At 37.1% G+C, this 14,318-nt stretch overlaps 1 protein-coding gene across 7 annotated transcripts in view; it reads left to right on the forward strand.

Moving 5' to 3' along the window:
• Positions 1-14,318, forward strand: part of SLC10A7 (solute carrier family 10 member 7) — a 194,192-nt gene that overhangs the window by 25,804 nt on the left and 154,070 nt on the right. Inside the window, exon 5 of one of the 7 annotated variants that reach the window (XM_074993231.1) lies at positions 12,360-12,583. The exons of the other annotated variants lie outside the window; for them this stretch is intronic. Coding sequence (XP_074849332.1) covers positions 12,360-12,545 — 186 coding nt within the window. The 3' untranslated portion in view covers positions 12,546-12,583. Of the gene's footprint in view, positions 1-12,359; positions 12,584-14,318 lie in introns of those variants that run through there. 7 annotated transcript variants of the gene reach the window in all.

A 14,318-nucleotide genomic window follows, 5' to 3' on the forward strand; every position in this document is an offset into this window, starting at 1 on the left:
AAATTAATTGGGAATTAAGTAAAATGGCAGACAAACATCTAGGAGCTCCCTATTTATTTTTAAAAAGCACAAATCCAGTTTTGTCTTTAGAAAAGCCTAAATTCTTACAAGTGATCTCTAAAGTTTCAAAAAAAAATCGAGAGATTTCTCCCCCAACCCCAAGGATTTAGCCTCCTAAATTGTTTGGTTGATTTCCTGCCTCTCCCCCCCACCACCACCAACACCCAGCAGGAATAAATATCTTGAGTCAGTGCCTCAACACTTTTTAAATTAATCTGAATTAAAAGCTTCTTTTTCAGATTAAGAGCTAAACTTGTGTCTTCAGCATTAGAACAGCTGGCAAACAATAAATGGTTTGCCAAAGTAAGTCCACCCCTCCAACCCCCACTTTCGCAGTTTGGCATTCCACCATACTTAAAGACTCCTGTAGCAGAGAATTTAGCTAGGGGAGGGCTTAGTTCAGAACATTTTGCAGAAAAAGAGAATATAGGAATAAGAACTACAGTGAGCAAACAAGCACACAGTTGATTGTGTCAGCAAGAGAGAGAGATTGGCAGCCACAAGAGCCTCAATTTCTAGTAATTATGTAGCCTACAAACTAAAAACATACCCTAACGCAACCTTTGAAATATGTGAGCTAATCAGTCCAGAACAATGGTATGTTTTCAGAGTTTGATTTGGCAGTTTACGTACAAATTTTTTTTTAAATACACAAAGTATCTTTGAAAAACGTAACAGCAACGAAGGGTCCTGTGGCACCTTATAGACTAACAGAAAAGTTTTGAGCATGAGCTTTCGTGAGCACAGACTCACTTTGTTTGAAAAATGTGTGGACTTGGATTTTTTAAAAATCATTTATATCGGCAGTGGAATTCTTTATCATTAAGTTTTTGATGTGTACATGTGGTGTGAATGTCTACGCATAAATAGAGCTTGTTCATATTGTATTTTGCAAATGTTTAATTTAGTTTGCTTGTTGTTCAAACTGTAATAAAAATCAACATTGTATAAATGTTCTCAGTTCCTTCCAGAGACTTATTCAAATCTTTTTTCAAAGGATATATCAATGAGTCCCATAGGCCAAAGTAAATTATTACATGTGGTGAACTCTAAGTCGTAGAGCAAGGTCATGGCAGCAAGAATATTTCAGGAAGGTTTTGTCTGTGCGTGGAAAGCAAATGAACCCTTTCATCATTAACTTTAAAATTATAGCTGTAAGAGAATTTTCACTAAGGTTGAAAGATCAAGTTCATGGGAGACATAAATGAGTCTAATATAACATAAATGAGTTTCTCAGACATAACGCTGGGACGTGAAACATTCACAGAGGTATTTGTGTTTGCATTTGCTAATATTGAAGATGAGAATAATTGTAACATTTCACAATCTGTTCTGGTTTCAGTCCATGTTTTTCTAAGGGAGCAAGTAATTGATTTAAGGACTTAAATTTAAAAAAAAAAAATCCATTATTTTACAAGCACTACCAAAAATTTTAGTGTGTTTAATCAGTAATATCTAGTCTATGATTATTAATTTGTATATTAGTAGCACTTAGAGATCCTAGAACAGGGGGTCAGCAACCCGCAGAACTAAAATGGAATAAAGGAATGTCAAAGCAGGGCACTTATTTCAAAGCTGCCCCCGTCTTCACCGTCAATCTGAAGATCAACATTTTTTCGTGTGGCTGCCATTATGCTAATGAGGTGCTGAATATGCATGTCAGTGCCTCATTAGCTTGCTTTGAGTTGCTTCAATTACCATGGCTCCTCCGACAGGAGAATGGTAGTGTAGCAGCAGCCTCTGTGTATCCGTGAGAGAGACAAAAGGTTAAACGGGAAATAGGCAAAGGGACTTGCTCAGCATCACACAACAGGTCAGTGGCAGAGTTAGCTATATAATCCAGATCTCCTGATTTCCCAATTTAGAGTTCTGTACACTAGATCCCTATTTATTTGCTTGATTAACCAGTAGAGTTGCATGTTTTCTCATCTATCTGTGATGCACCTGTATTACTAGTCTACTGTACAGTAAGGGCACCCACTCTAGGCTCCAGGTTCCTGTGCCATCATCTCTCAGGGGCAGAGACCTGAAGATCTCTGTTTCTTCCTCCTAACTGGAGATATTTTGACCGAACAGTTCTTTGACTCTGCTGTGATATCCTCAGGAAATAGCAGACTGCCAAAAGCAGGTCTGTTTCGCTTTTCCCCTCACAACAGTAAACAATATAATTGGCCACAGTTAAGGTACTACACAACTCTTCCTGAACAGGCATATTTATTCCCTCAGCAAAAACGTTACAGAGAAACCTAGAAAAGAATCTACATACGTGCAGATAAGCTTAACAGAGATCACCTGCTAATTCCAACAGGCGCTTTGCTGGGTGAACAGTCCTTCAGACCCAGGGGCAGACGACAAATGGCTCACAGGCCAGATGCGGTGTGCTAGAATTAACTGCTGGTGGACTGCTAGATGCTTTGTTCACCTGAACTTCTGCAGGTATGGCTGCTCACAACTCCCACCAGCTGGGAACAGCGGCCAGAGTGAGACTGAATTTACTTTTCTATCTCTCACTATCCTTAGTTTCCGGAGTACTGTGATCCCTCTTCCTTGTGGAAATACACACAATCCCTGACCTGCAATGATATATGAGATTTGAGTAAGGCTTGTCCAGAATATTGCAGGAAGTTGCCATGGCTGTCATTGCACCCACACCAGTGATGTGTGAATGCAGGTGAAATCTGATTAGTAGTTGTGAATGCAGGTGAAATCTGATTAGTAGTTTGTGCTCTGTTCACCAACCATTTCCTGGAGGCGGCGTTGGGGTACTTGCAGGCCGATGACTGCTGTCCTTCATTAGGAGGTCTGTTAGGCTATACCTGTAAGGCGGGGCTATTTCACGATACCTTGGTATCCCCAAAATAGCTACTCCGTGTCTTTGAATTGCACCTGTTGTTGTTTTGAGACATTTTTAGTTATAATGGGTGTGCTATTTCAGCATCCCTGTATTCTTTGAAGAAGGAGTAAGGGCTGCTTCAAAATAGCACATATTTTGATGTTTGGCGATATTTAGACAGCACAAAATGTGGCAATAGCCTATTTTGAAATAAGCTCGAGTTTAGGGTGCTGTGTAGACATAGACTTCCTGACCAACCCTTTTTCTTTTAAAAAGTGCTGAGAGATGCCACTTTTAATAGCATAACAGTAGGCAGAAGGGGAGCACTTCCTGTTCTGTCTGCTTCTATTTCAGAGGGCATTGGATTTGCAAGGAGGCATTGGCTTCTGTGCTGGTGTTTATAACAGCTGGTTTACCCACTGTTCAGATTCCAGGCTAATTGACTCTACTTTTAAATTCTTTACATAATGTTGACGTGAGAATATCTTGCCTTAGGCTGTGCTTCTATGTGCTACAGATGCAAATTGTAAGTACCTGCATTTTTAAAAAAGGATATTTTAATTTCTTTAGAATATAGGCTAACTTAAAAGGAAAGTACCAGGATAATGAGAATTGTGTACAGTTCTGTCTGGCTTGGAAAGTGTGTGCTGCCAGGGTCTTCCTACTTGGAACAAAATATTTTTTTCAAAACAAACATACCAACAAGGAAATGACTTGCACAAGAAATTGTATAATTTTGTTATAAAATACCTCCTATTTTATGAGGAAGTTGCTGTTGGATTGTTAAGCATCCAAAATTGAATAAATTGTCAAATTAAGGTTGCATATAGAATAGTAGTTGGGATTTTTATGGATACATTTTGATGCAGTTTTAAATTACACACAACCATAGGTTATTTGCAAAAATCATATAATTTTTTTTCTTAGTGCCATATGTACAGACTCTTAAAAATTCTTGTCTCATATGCTGTTTCATTGCCCTCATGGTATAATAGGTATTTATTAAGGTAGACTTTTTGCATATGTTCTCTAAGGTATTTATTTTAATCATGAAGTCAGCAGCCATATAGTATGCAATTTATTTTCAGCCAGCCACACAGCTTGCTTAAGGTGCAAGTCTGGGAAGAATTGTTTAGTATCACTCTACTTAACAAACTTCTTTAGTCCACAAATTTTATCATGTTCTCAGGTGTACTGCTTATACAGATCATTTCTATGAGACCTGAGTCTCCTTTCATGATGTTTTTACTTAAGCGTAACTCTTCTTGACTGCAAAAAGTTATTTCTTATTCTCACAAGTGCAGTAGGATCAGGACAGTGGACTCTGGAACACACAGAATAACATGCAACGATATAATCTGCTTAAGGCCTTGTTATTTTCAAATTTTATTGATGTTTACCAGAAAGTTTTCAGGTTTTGTGAAGCTGTTGTTGCATTGGTGTTGATTCTTCCTTTAAATTTTGACCACTCGAGTACATGAAAATACTGGATATATTATGAAATCTAATACATTAAATACAAGGCTCAAACGTCAATGTAATATATATATTTAGAATAATTTACTATCTGTTATATTGAGATCATGTTGCAGAAGATAGATGTGTACTGTACTTCATGATAATATATAGTTCATGAAATAAATGACATCATAAATATGCCTTTTACTTTCAATATGCTTGCTTTTTTGCTATATATGGTCCTCTTCCCCTCAATGTTAACTTCAAAATTTATTCAGAAAATGAAATTTTATTTTAAAATTAAAAAATAATTGTAAAATTTATATTTTTGCACAGATTTTCACCTATGTAACTTTTGTAGTAAATGCTATTTAAATCCTGGGAAATGTATAAACAAAATACAAACCAGAAATGAAGGGCCTTGTGTGCTGTACATGAATCCCTGATGATACAAGTCATACACTCTTCCTGTGACTCTAACTGACAACTATATAACCTGCTACTCCTGGCTTTTGAAATCCTCTGGACAGTCCCAACTATGTCCAGTCCCTGATGCAGAAATCCTTGTCTACAAATAATGGCAAAGCACCTGATGAGCACTGTCCTTTGTAGGTTTTAATTTGTTTCCTTTCCATTTAAAGAAAAGTTGGCAATTACTTTCAAAGCCCTGCATTAATGCAGCTTTGTAGTTAATATTGCACATGTGAAAAGAACAAGAAATTTGGAGTAATGGTTTCCACCATAACTATAGGTCAGCCACATTTCATGAAAGGCCAAATGTTAATGTGATTGAAATACTGCAAGTGTCTGGGGAAGCTTTGTCACACTTGAGTGAGTGTTGACTGAATTTTGATTTTTTGACTATTGAGTGAAAATTCTGTTGCATTTACAGGTTAGATGGATTTTTAAAAAAAAAATTCTGCTTTTTGTCCATATGATTCACTTCATTCATTAAACAAACATCTGTTTTGTAAAAACCATCTTGAATTCAATTGCCATCCACCGTTATACATAGGATGCTTATCCATGTTTGTCAGCTAGTGTTGGTACGTTACCTTGAAATCCTTCTTCCAGGTTACAGTATTCAGCATGATTTAAAATCTGTAGTGAAGTAGTCTGTCTCCATGCATCCCAAACTGCTTACTCTCAACAGTATCCTCTGCCTCCATAACAAAGCTTTATTCATTCAGGCAGCTGACTGCATGTGCTAACCTAACATACAATAGGTGACTTTCTTGTCAAATTGTGTTGCTTGGTGATTATTATATTTTTTAGACTCTTTCATGTTTTTTAATCCACCTTTTCAGAAATTAAAGCTGATATGCGGTATAAGTCAAAAGGAGTAACTTGTTTTAAGAGTGCTGCTATGTTTAAAATTTGTCTGTCTTAATCTTGTGAGGAGGAAGAAAATTCATTGTGTTGGGCTGTATCCTGCTATATTGCATACTGCAGTTGGCTGAAGTTTTATGATGTGACACTGCTCTTTGTTAAAGTTTTCTTCACGTGTAAGAAGCAGTTGTTATGTATTGGGCTTTGCTGCTGTTTAAGCAGATGCTAGATGACAGGTCAAGGCAATGAACATTTGTGCTTCTTAGAGGTACCTGTGAGCTCAAGACCAGATTCTCTTCTCATTTGCATAAAACAAAAATAATTCTATTGAAGACAAAGCAGTTACACTGGCATAAAAGCAATATAAAAGAAAATGAAGCCTATAGCGTTCACAGGAGCCTGATTTTATTCAGCACTAATTGATATTGGCTAGTCTCCTCCCTATGCAAAGAGTCTTGTTGATGCAGAATGGTTAATATTTTTTGGCATTGCATTGTGTTCTTATCCATTAATTGCTGTCATATTTACAAAGAAACTTAGTTCACAAATAAGCATACTTCCAGGACTCACTCCTATTTACAAAGGCAAAAGAAAGTCAAGATTTCCCTGTAGCTGAGGCAATAGATTTAACAGAAGAGAGCCTTATCTATGGTTTAAGTAATGTTCTTTATTGACTCAGTCTTAGTATTATTACCATTTATCTTAAAACTTTTCCAGTTGTGTGTTGTTATAAACTTATGCATCCTAATAGTTATACAGTTACTAGGACACATCCAGTAAAACTGACTTTATAAGTTGAACAATTGCTTGACTTTTAGGTGAAAAATAAATTAACACATGCAATGGTTTTTCAACAAAATGTAGCTCTGTAGGGAATTACCTTCCTAAGTCCCAAACTCCAGTGAATGTAGAAGGCTACAATTTTTTGCTGCATGTGGGAGGAAGGGTGTTCTTGTCGCCCTTAGGATCCTGGGTGCATTTTACGTGACGTGATTTATGTCTGTTGTCTGCTACTTGGATGTCAATGTCAAAAAAAAAAAAAAAGTGCACATACAGAATCGGCAGTGAATCATACAGCAATATTCTGTTTTAGTTCAATATCAAGGATAAATTATTTGAAAAGCTGTACATAAAATACATAGGTAATAGACAATTTATAGTGTCTAGAACTAGGAGCTTAGTTAAAGGTTCTCCACTTCTGCCACTTAAAACATTTATTTTAATTACTTTGTAATTATTCATTAATGTTGTAGGGACTGGATTTTCAAAAATAGATGAGGTTTCTGGAGGAATTAAGATGTCCTTTTAAACTGTTAATGCTCTGAAAGGACTGAGACCCTGTCTCTGTTCTTGTGCCTTGCTACAACAGATGAGATGAATGGAAGATGATTCTGTTCTGTGTAGAAACAGAAGAGAGCTGCTAGCAAAGCATTTTATTTTAAGACCCTTCGAAACTTTGTTATAAGTTGATGTTCGAGTCTGCATTAATTTGCCTTCCATCCAAGTTGTATGGCCCATCCTTTATAGACTTTGCGAAAGGACGTATTCTGAGGGTGGTATTATGATAATTTTGAGAGTTAGCAACTTTGAGCCTGGTCCCGGTGCATATAGCTGTGTGTTATAGTGGTTATGCTGCTACTAATACAAGGTTACGAATACCAGAGTACATAAAGCAGTTAATAAAATAACAGGAACACTTGAACACCTTGTTGTGACTTTTTGAAAATAACTCCACAGTGGAGATGTCTAAAGCATAGTTATGGTAGTTAAGTTATTGAGACAGCAAAGGCTTAGGTATGGGCCTACCTTTATTTACTGTGAGTCAGCTGTTGAAATCAATAAGGCTGTTTGCAGTGTGTAAAGTTGTGCACATGTATATGTCTTTGCAGGATCAGGACCCATGTGTTGTGTATTTGGGGTGTATTTTTGCACACAGGCTTTTCTCTAAACATGCAAGTCAGGCTGTATTATGCATGCATCTATAGTTAACTTAGCCGTACATTCGCTGTGGATCTTGTGAGCTAGAAGTTGGATATCTCTAAGTTTGGAAGGGGAGGAGTTTGTTAATATATCCAGAGATAGGGCTTCATTCTTCATACAGTGTGAGGTGTGAGGGAGAAGACATTTTGCTGTTGTCTAGCCAAACAGTTCCAGGTGATGGATTTTTTTTTTTAAAGATTTTTTTTAAACATGAAACAAAGAGGAAATTCTATTTAGTAAAACCACATCAAAAACTCAAGTGGTGTGTTCAAACATTCTGAAATCAAGAAATGGCAAGATTTAAATTCCACTTGGAATCTTAACTCCCTCATGTATATATTATTCACCTATATAATTTCTAATGATGTGATTGCATAGTATTTTTCAAAAATTATATCCGTTTCAACTATTGTGCATTATTATTACTACTACTACTATTATTTACTTTTTGGCCAATAACACTGCAATTTGGATTGTGCAACAATTGATGGTTGCTTTGTTTGGAAGTGCGGTGTAGGGATTAATCATAATCAGTATTTTTGGCTTTGGTTCTTTTATTTAAAGTGTATAACATTAGCATGCTAAACAACTGTAGACATAATCAAGTGAGGCATCGCAGGTTGGCATAATAGAAAACCTTTAAATAAAAGAACAGTTTATTAAACAACTGTGTTTAAGGGGCATAATAACGTGCAGATGTTTGTGAAGTTATCTAGCTGTGTGGGCTAATCCATGCTGTCCCAAACAACATCTTCAGAGCACATTTGGATATAAAACAAAAAATTAATCATATTTAAAAATACATCCAACAGTTTAGTACTCCATCAGATGTTCACTGTTTTCATTGCCAGAAGGACCCTGTGCCGCTCGGAAATAGTGGATAGGATTATCACAGAATGGGTGATCTGGAGTGTGCATTTCTCTCTGCATTCTGATTTGCTGACACCTGTCAGCTTCTGTCCCACTCTAAACATTGCTAAAAATCCTTATGCATATACAGTATCAATACAGAGCAGTTTTGCTGTTGAGTTCCATGCCCTCTCATCATTCTAGAAGCTCTCATGAAGGGATACACAGCAATATCTTTTCTGATTCACAGAGATACTGATGTATGCATAATTTAAAAAAAATTCATAGCTATTAAATCAGAATGCATAGCATTTAGAGCCATCTTTTGGAGACTTTTATTAACTAATTTGTATAAGTGTCTTAGAAAACTCTGCAGTTCAAATGACGACAAAGAACCAGTAAGCATTTTCATCTTCAGAATAGAGAGTGAAGACCCACTGGTGATTCAGGAAATAACGATTTTATTTCTTTTTCTTTCTCTCTTCCCCCCCCCCCCCCGAGAGTGCATTTGCATGCAAAGAAAATCTGTGTTCCTTTTTGGAGTAACTGTACTCATGGTGTCCATTCTCCACTAGCAATCGGTCTGCAAAATAATAGTTATTTCCAGCTGGGGGTGGGTTTAACGTCAGTAACAGCACAATCACTTTAAGAGGAGAGTAACCACCATTACCTGCTATGGTACAAATAACAATAACATTGTAAAAAGGCAGGGGGCAGGGGCAATACCTACCAAGACACATTCAGTATTCATAACTGATTTAGGTGCTTGATGGTTTGCAGGGCACTTGGTGGTGATCCTCACAGAGCTAGCAAAGCATATGTTGCATTGTATTCTCCTTCTTTCCAGCTGATAAATAACATTAAAAGACATGAAAATGCACTGAAGTTATTTCCTAATATTTTTCGATATAAGTAATTACTGTGATTGATACAGAAAATTTATGTGATGATAGTGGAAGAAAAAAAGCCGTCTGAATAGCAATAAAAGGGGACGTGTCAGGGATATCTTCCTTCTGAAGATGTGGTCCACACTAAGATTTAACTCAGGCTTATTTAAGTAGTTCTGCCTACATTGTTTCTAAGGCACCTATCTTAACTTTTTGATAGCTAGGAGTCAATGCTGTTATAGGCGTATGGTTTAAGGAATTTGGTCAAAGATTTCGAGAGAGCAGCTACATCCTTAAATAAATAAAACCCAAGTTAAATAAATAGAACTGGAACTAGGAAGTGTTGAAGGTGTAATTAGAGGTAATGTGGGTCTTACAGACTATGTAACTGAGGTAATGGTCATGATATTGTATGACAGATATTTACTTTCAGATTTGTTTTTAATTTTTGTTTCAAGTCTGGGCTCTATGGTTAGTTCTTTTCCAAAGCTGGGCATTGAGAATCTCTCTTCTCTGAGTCTGTGTCAAGTTCAAAAATGTGCAGAACCAGGGCTCAGGGATGGTTTATGATGCTGGCAGGAAGAAGCCCCAGGGTAGTTTGTTGAAGCACCAGAATGTTATCTACTTACAGTGGAAAAATTTGCCAGAAGTAGGATACAAGCTGTCTGCAACAGCACTTGGCCACATCCGGTAATACCCACCAATTGGACAAGGTAGGCCCAGGAGGGATGTAATCATGTAGCTTGGAATATGTGCTGATTCAACACTTCTCCCAGGTACTTTCTATTTGTGGGATGCCCATGTAGCACTGGTCCTAAAATAAAACTGACTTCAAGCCATGGAAAATTTCCCCTGGAGTAGGGAATACCAGGTCACACCTTGGGGGAAGAGCCTGTGCCAGTCCATTTGCCCCTGTGGACACAAAGCTTTGTAAATTGTGCTGCTTCTGACATTGACTGTGAATCTGGAACTATCATAACAGTAAGGCAGGCAGGTACTTTAATGAGAACATTGCTGATGTGACTGGCAGCTGAAAGCCAACCGATCAAAAGAAGAAAGTGTTAAGTAGGAAGTTGGAATTGCGTATCTCAGAATTATTCAATCATGCTGTGTTTCAGTTGATCATTCAATAAAACCTGTATTACTTACCCCTTCTAGTTTTTTTTCTTGTGTTCTTTTCACTGTCGTCATTCTATAGATTCTTAAAAGATGATTGATAGTTCTTCAAGATCTAATATGCATTCCCCTTTCTTATTGTAAAGCAAAACTGCACAACAGGGCAACCCACAAGCTCCTTGTAGAAATTTGAAGACAATTTTGATACGCTAGTCCACTCAGAGAATCTGCTGATACTGTAATGATTTTTCCCTTGCCAGGACCCTCCTTGCCTGGTGTCGTTTCTTGAGCTCTCATGGGATGAGATTAGTCTAAAACAACAAAGTAGCCAGATGTCTGGTTCTGAGTGAGTCCCGGAGGCCAGGATATGGTAGGCAAGAGTAATTGCTTAGGGCTGCAGATCAAAGATACCTGAGAATTACTTATGGGTACATACTATGTGTCTTTCCCATTATTAACAGTATGAAAAAATTTGTATCTCTAATCAGCCCTTTTGTTGCTTATATTTAAGCATGAGTGTAGTTCTGTCTGATATAAATATTTTGGGGATTTTTCTTTTAGTAGAATGAACAAGAGTTGAAGTTAACATTACATATGTTGGCAACATTAATGAGCCTAACATTTTTGACTACAACCACTTCTCTCTATATAAAATGGTTATGTTTTAATTTTGAAGACATTGAAAGTTAGTGTTTTAAAATTACTACGCCATATATGTTAGCGTTAGTATGTGTTGTTAGATTTTTTTCCCCTTTATCCAAAATTATCAGAGAGAATGGTTAACTTGTTTCATTACTGATTTTTTCAAGCATTGCTTCAGTCTAATGAGTTCAGATGAAATCCCAGAGGCAGAATATCTGCACATCACTGCTTTTTTCCCCCCACGTAGATATTTCTAATGAAATGCTAATTAACATTTTTAGTGATCAACACCTGTTTGTGTTATGTAAAATCTGAGTCTGTGTTATTGTAGGCTAAGTGCTAGCTCTGGATTCGTGTAATGGTTTTCGAGTGAAAGAGTTCCTGGGGAGAGACAGAAATCTGACTATAACCCTCGGTGTGTTAGCATCCTGATGAAAATATCAAGATGAAAGATGGAACCATTATTTATTTTATTCAATGAAAATGTTACATAAGAATAGCATTACTGGGTCAGGCCAATGGTCCATCTAGCCCCGTATACTGTCTTCTGACAGTGGCCGGTGCCAGGAGCTTGTGAGAAAATGAATAGGACAAGTAATCGTCAAGTGATCTATCTCCTGTCACCGATTCTCAGCTTTTGGCAAATAGAGACCAAGGACACCAACCTTGCACATTCTGACGATACCCATTTAGTTAAATGGCCTCAGAATTAAAGCGTCAAGATCATTTCTTAAGTTTCAAGTAATAAATTATCATTATTAAAGACAAGATTACGTGCCTTATTTTCTGTAGTTTATCTGTTGCTATTTCACATTCTTTAGGACAATATAATGTTAATGTGCTGTAAACACTGGGGATGGAGTTTCTGGTCACACTGAAAATGTGTTTGCAATTTATTGCTTATATTACACATTTATCAATTTTAAAGGACATTTGAGTGAGAGAGCATGTTTAACTCTGAAGAAAGGTCCCTGATTTAAAGGACACAATTGATTTATCTGTTTCAAACTTGACAGTCTCTTTTATTCTCGAATACATTGTTCAAGAAAGAAGCCAAATAGCGGGAGTCCATAAAAGGATATCTTGTTTACATTTTCATTCTGTGTACATGTGTGCCCGAGGACTACATTCAACAGCACAAACACAAGCTGCTGTTTGATGTTGATTGCATCAGTCCAAATGCTTTGCCTCTTTTTTTTTTTCAGTCCTGGCCCACCACTTGGATCAAGACACGAAGGAGAAAGCAGGCAAAAATGGAATTTTTAATGAGAAATATGGTGACATTGCTGGGCTGCATCACTGCTTGCTTTGTTTTTTGGATCTTGGGATGTTTATTCTTCTCTGAAGCTATCCTTTTCATTGAGCACTTTGCCTCTTCCTTTATGAAGTGATCGGATGAAAGTATTGCTCTTCTGTTTTCAATTTTCGTATAAACTTTGTGTTTAAACTTTTTGAGTCTGACTCTCTCTGTCCACCTCCCACCCACTTGGGAGGTGATACCGTGTAGCTACCTGTAACGGTTTGTGGTCTCAGGCAAGACTGGGACAGAAAAAAATCTGAGGAGCACTGTGAAGTGATTGGAGGGGGGGCTTATTACATCTGTAGGGCTAAAAACTCAGTGTGACCTTTCCATTTATCCCTAACTCCTTTGCTATGCACTCAGCAAGGGACTGAATCTCATAGACCCTGAAAATAGCAAAGAAAAATAATGTGGCCTATAACTGGTGTGTTCGGGGAGCATTATTAGATGGAGGTTTCCTTTTACAAGAAGGAGGACCTGCAATAAGTGTCAGCTAGAATCATAAGATGGAGAAATATTTGATCGCTTGGGTTATTTATTTCATTTTATCCATAGAGGTTTCACACAGCATGAAACAGTTAGTAATCAGCAAGTACGGGCATTAAACATCATGCTAATATTTTGATGTTCCTTTATTCATCTGTTGTTGTAGTCTGGCAGACCTGACTGAACCAACTCCATGTTTGTTGCACCGATCTACTGTGGGTGAAAAGGTGAAAGAAACTATGGTGATATGGGACACTAAGATGCAGGGCGATGAGGGAGGAGCTTTGCATACTAGGAGATCTGCCAGTCTCTGACAAATGTGGGGCATTATACTCTGTAGCAGTGTTTTTTTGGAATGGGCCAATTCTTAAATCAATATCTAATCATTCTTGAGTTCTGAAACTGGTGGAGTTGGTGATATTGGATGTGATTGGAGGAGATAAAGATTGATTGATTGAGTGTAGCTGATGGGAAGGTAGAGGTTTCAAGACATTTGGCCATTTTATTGTTGTGTTGAATACGTTTTAACAGACCTTGACAAAGGCGAAGTAAAATTTGGCATCATGTTTCAGGACAGTCCCTTGCAAATGCATATAAGATATCATGGTAATTTCTGGGAATCTAATTTAGGGGAGAATTGAAAAAAATTGGAAAGTTTGCAAAAGTAGTAGAAATTAGGGGGCTAAAGAGACAAATTTTAAGAGAGAAGATTATAAATAGAGAGAGATCCAGATATTCATATCCTGGTTAAGTGATGCTTGAAGGGTAGAGGAGGAATATATAACATTTGAAGATTTTAAAAATGAAAGAGGCAGGTTAGTTACCACAAAAATCTTTAACCAAGGAGTAGTGGGATGAAAACATGAAAGGGAAAATTTGTTCTGAATATGAAGACATTCTTCTGATAAGCTTTGGGAGCCTGTGGAAAAGCCGTCACCTGACAAGGCTGGAAAAACATTTTAATAAATACTAACTTACACTGATAAAGAGAGGGAGCAAATGATGGAATCTTTAAATTATATGATAATAAAATACATATTATAAACATGGGCAGCAGATGAAGAATTGGGAAAAGAGAAATTTTACAGTGGGATTCCAGTAGGTTTTAGAAGGGGAGAATTAATGGACCTGTTCTGTTAGAGTTTGAAAGAATAAACTTGATCATCTAAATTAAAATGACCAAAATAGACCAACTTGCTGCATGCTCCTAATATTTCAGGTGATTTTGATATCCCAAGGGATTATATTTTGGGCAGTATGAATGACCTGTGAATGCTGTAATTTCTAGTCATTTATTTTTATATATGTTGTATGAGAGAGTAAAAATTCATCTTGTCTATCTGAGCTCTGTCTTCGGATGCTGCCGAAGCCCCAGCTC

This window comes from Carettochelys insculpta, chromosome 4 (assembly GCF_033958435.1).
Source record: "Carettochelys insculpta isolate YL-2023 chromosome 4, ASM3395843v1, whole genome shotgun sequence".
Classification (NCBI taxonomy): Eukaryota; Metazoa; Chordata; order Testudines; family Carettochelyidae; genus Carettochelys; species Carettochelys insculpta.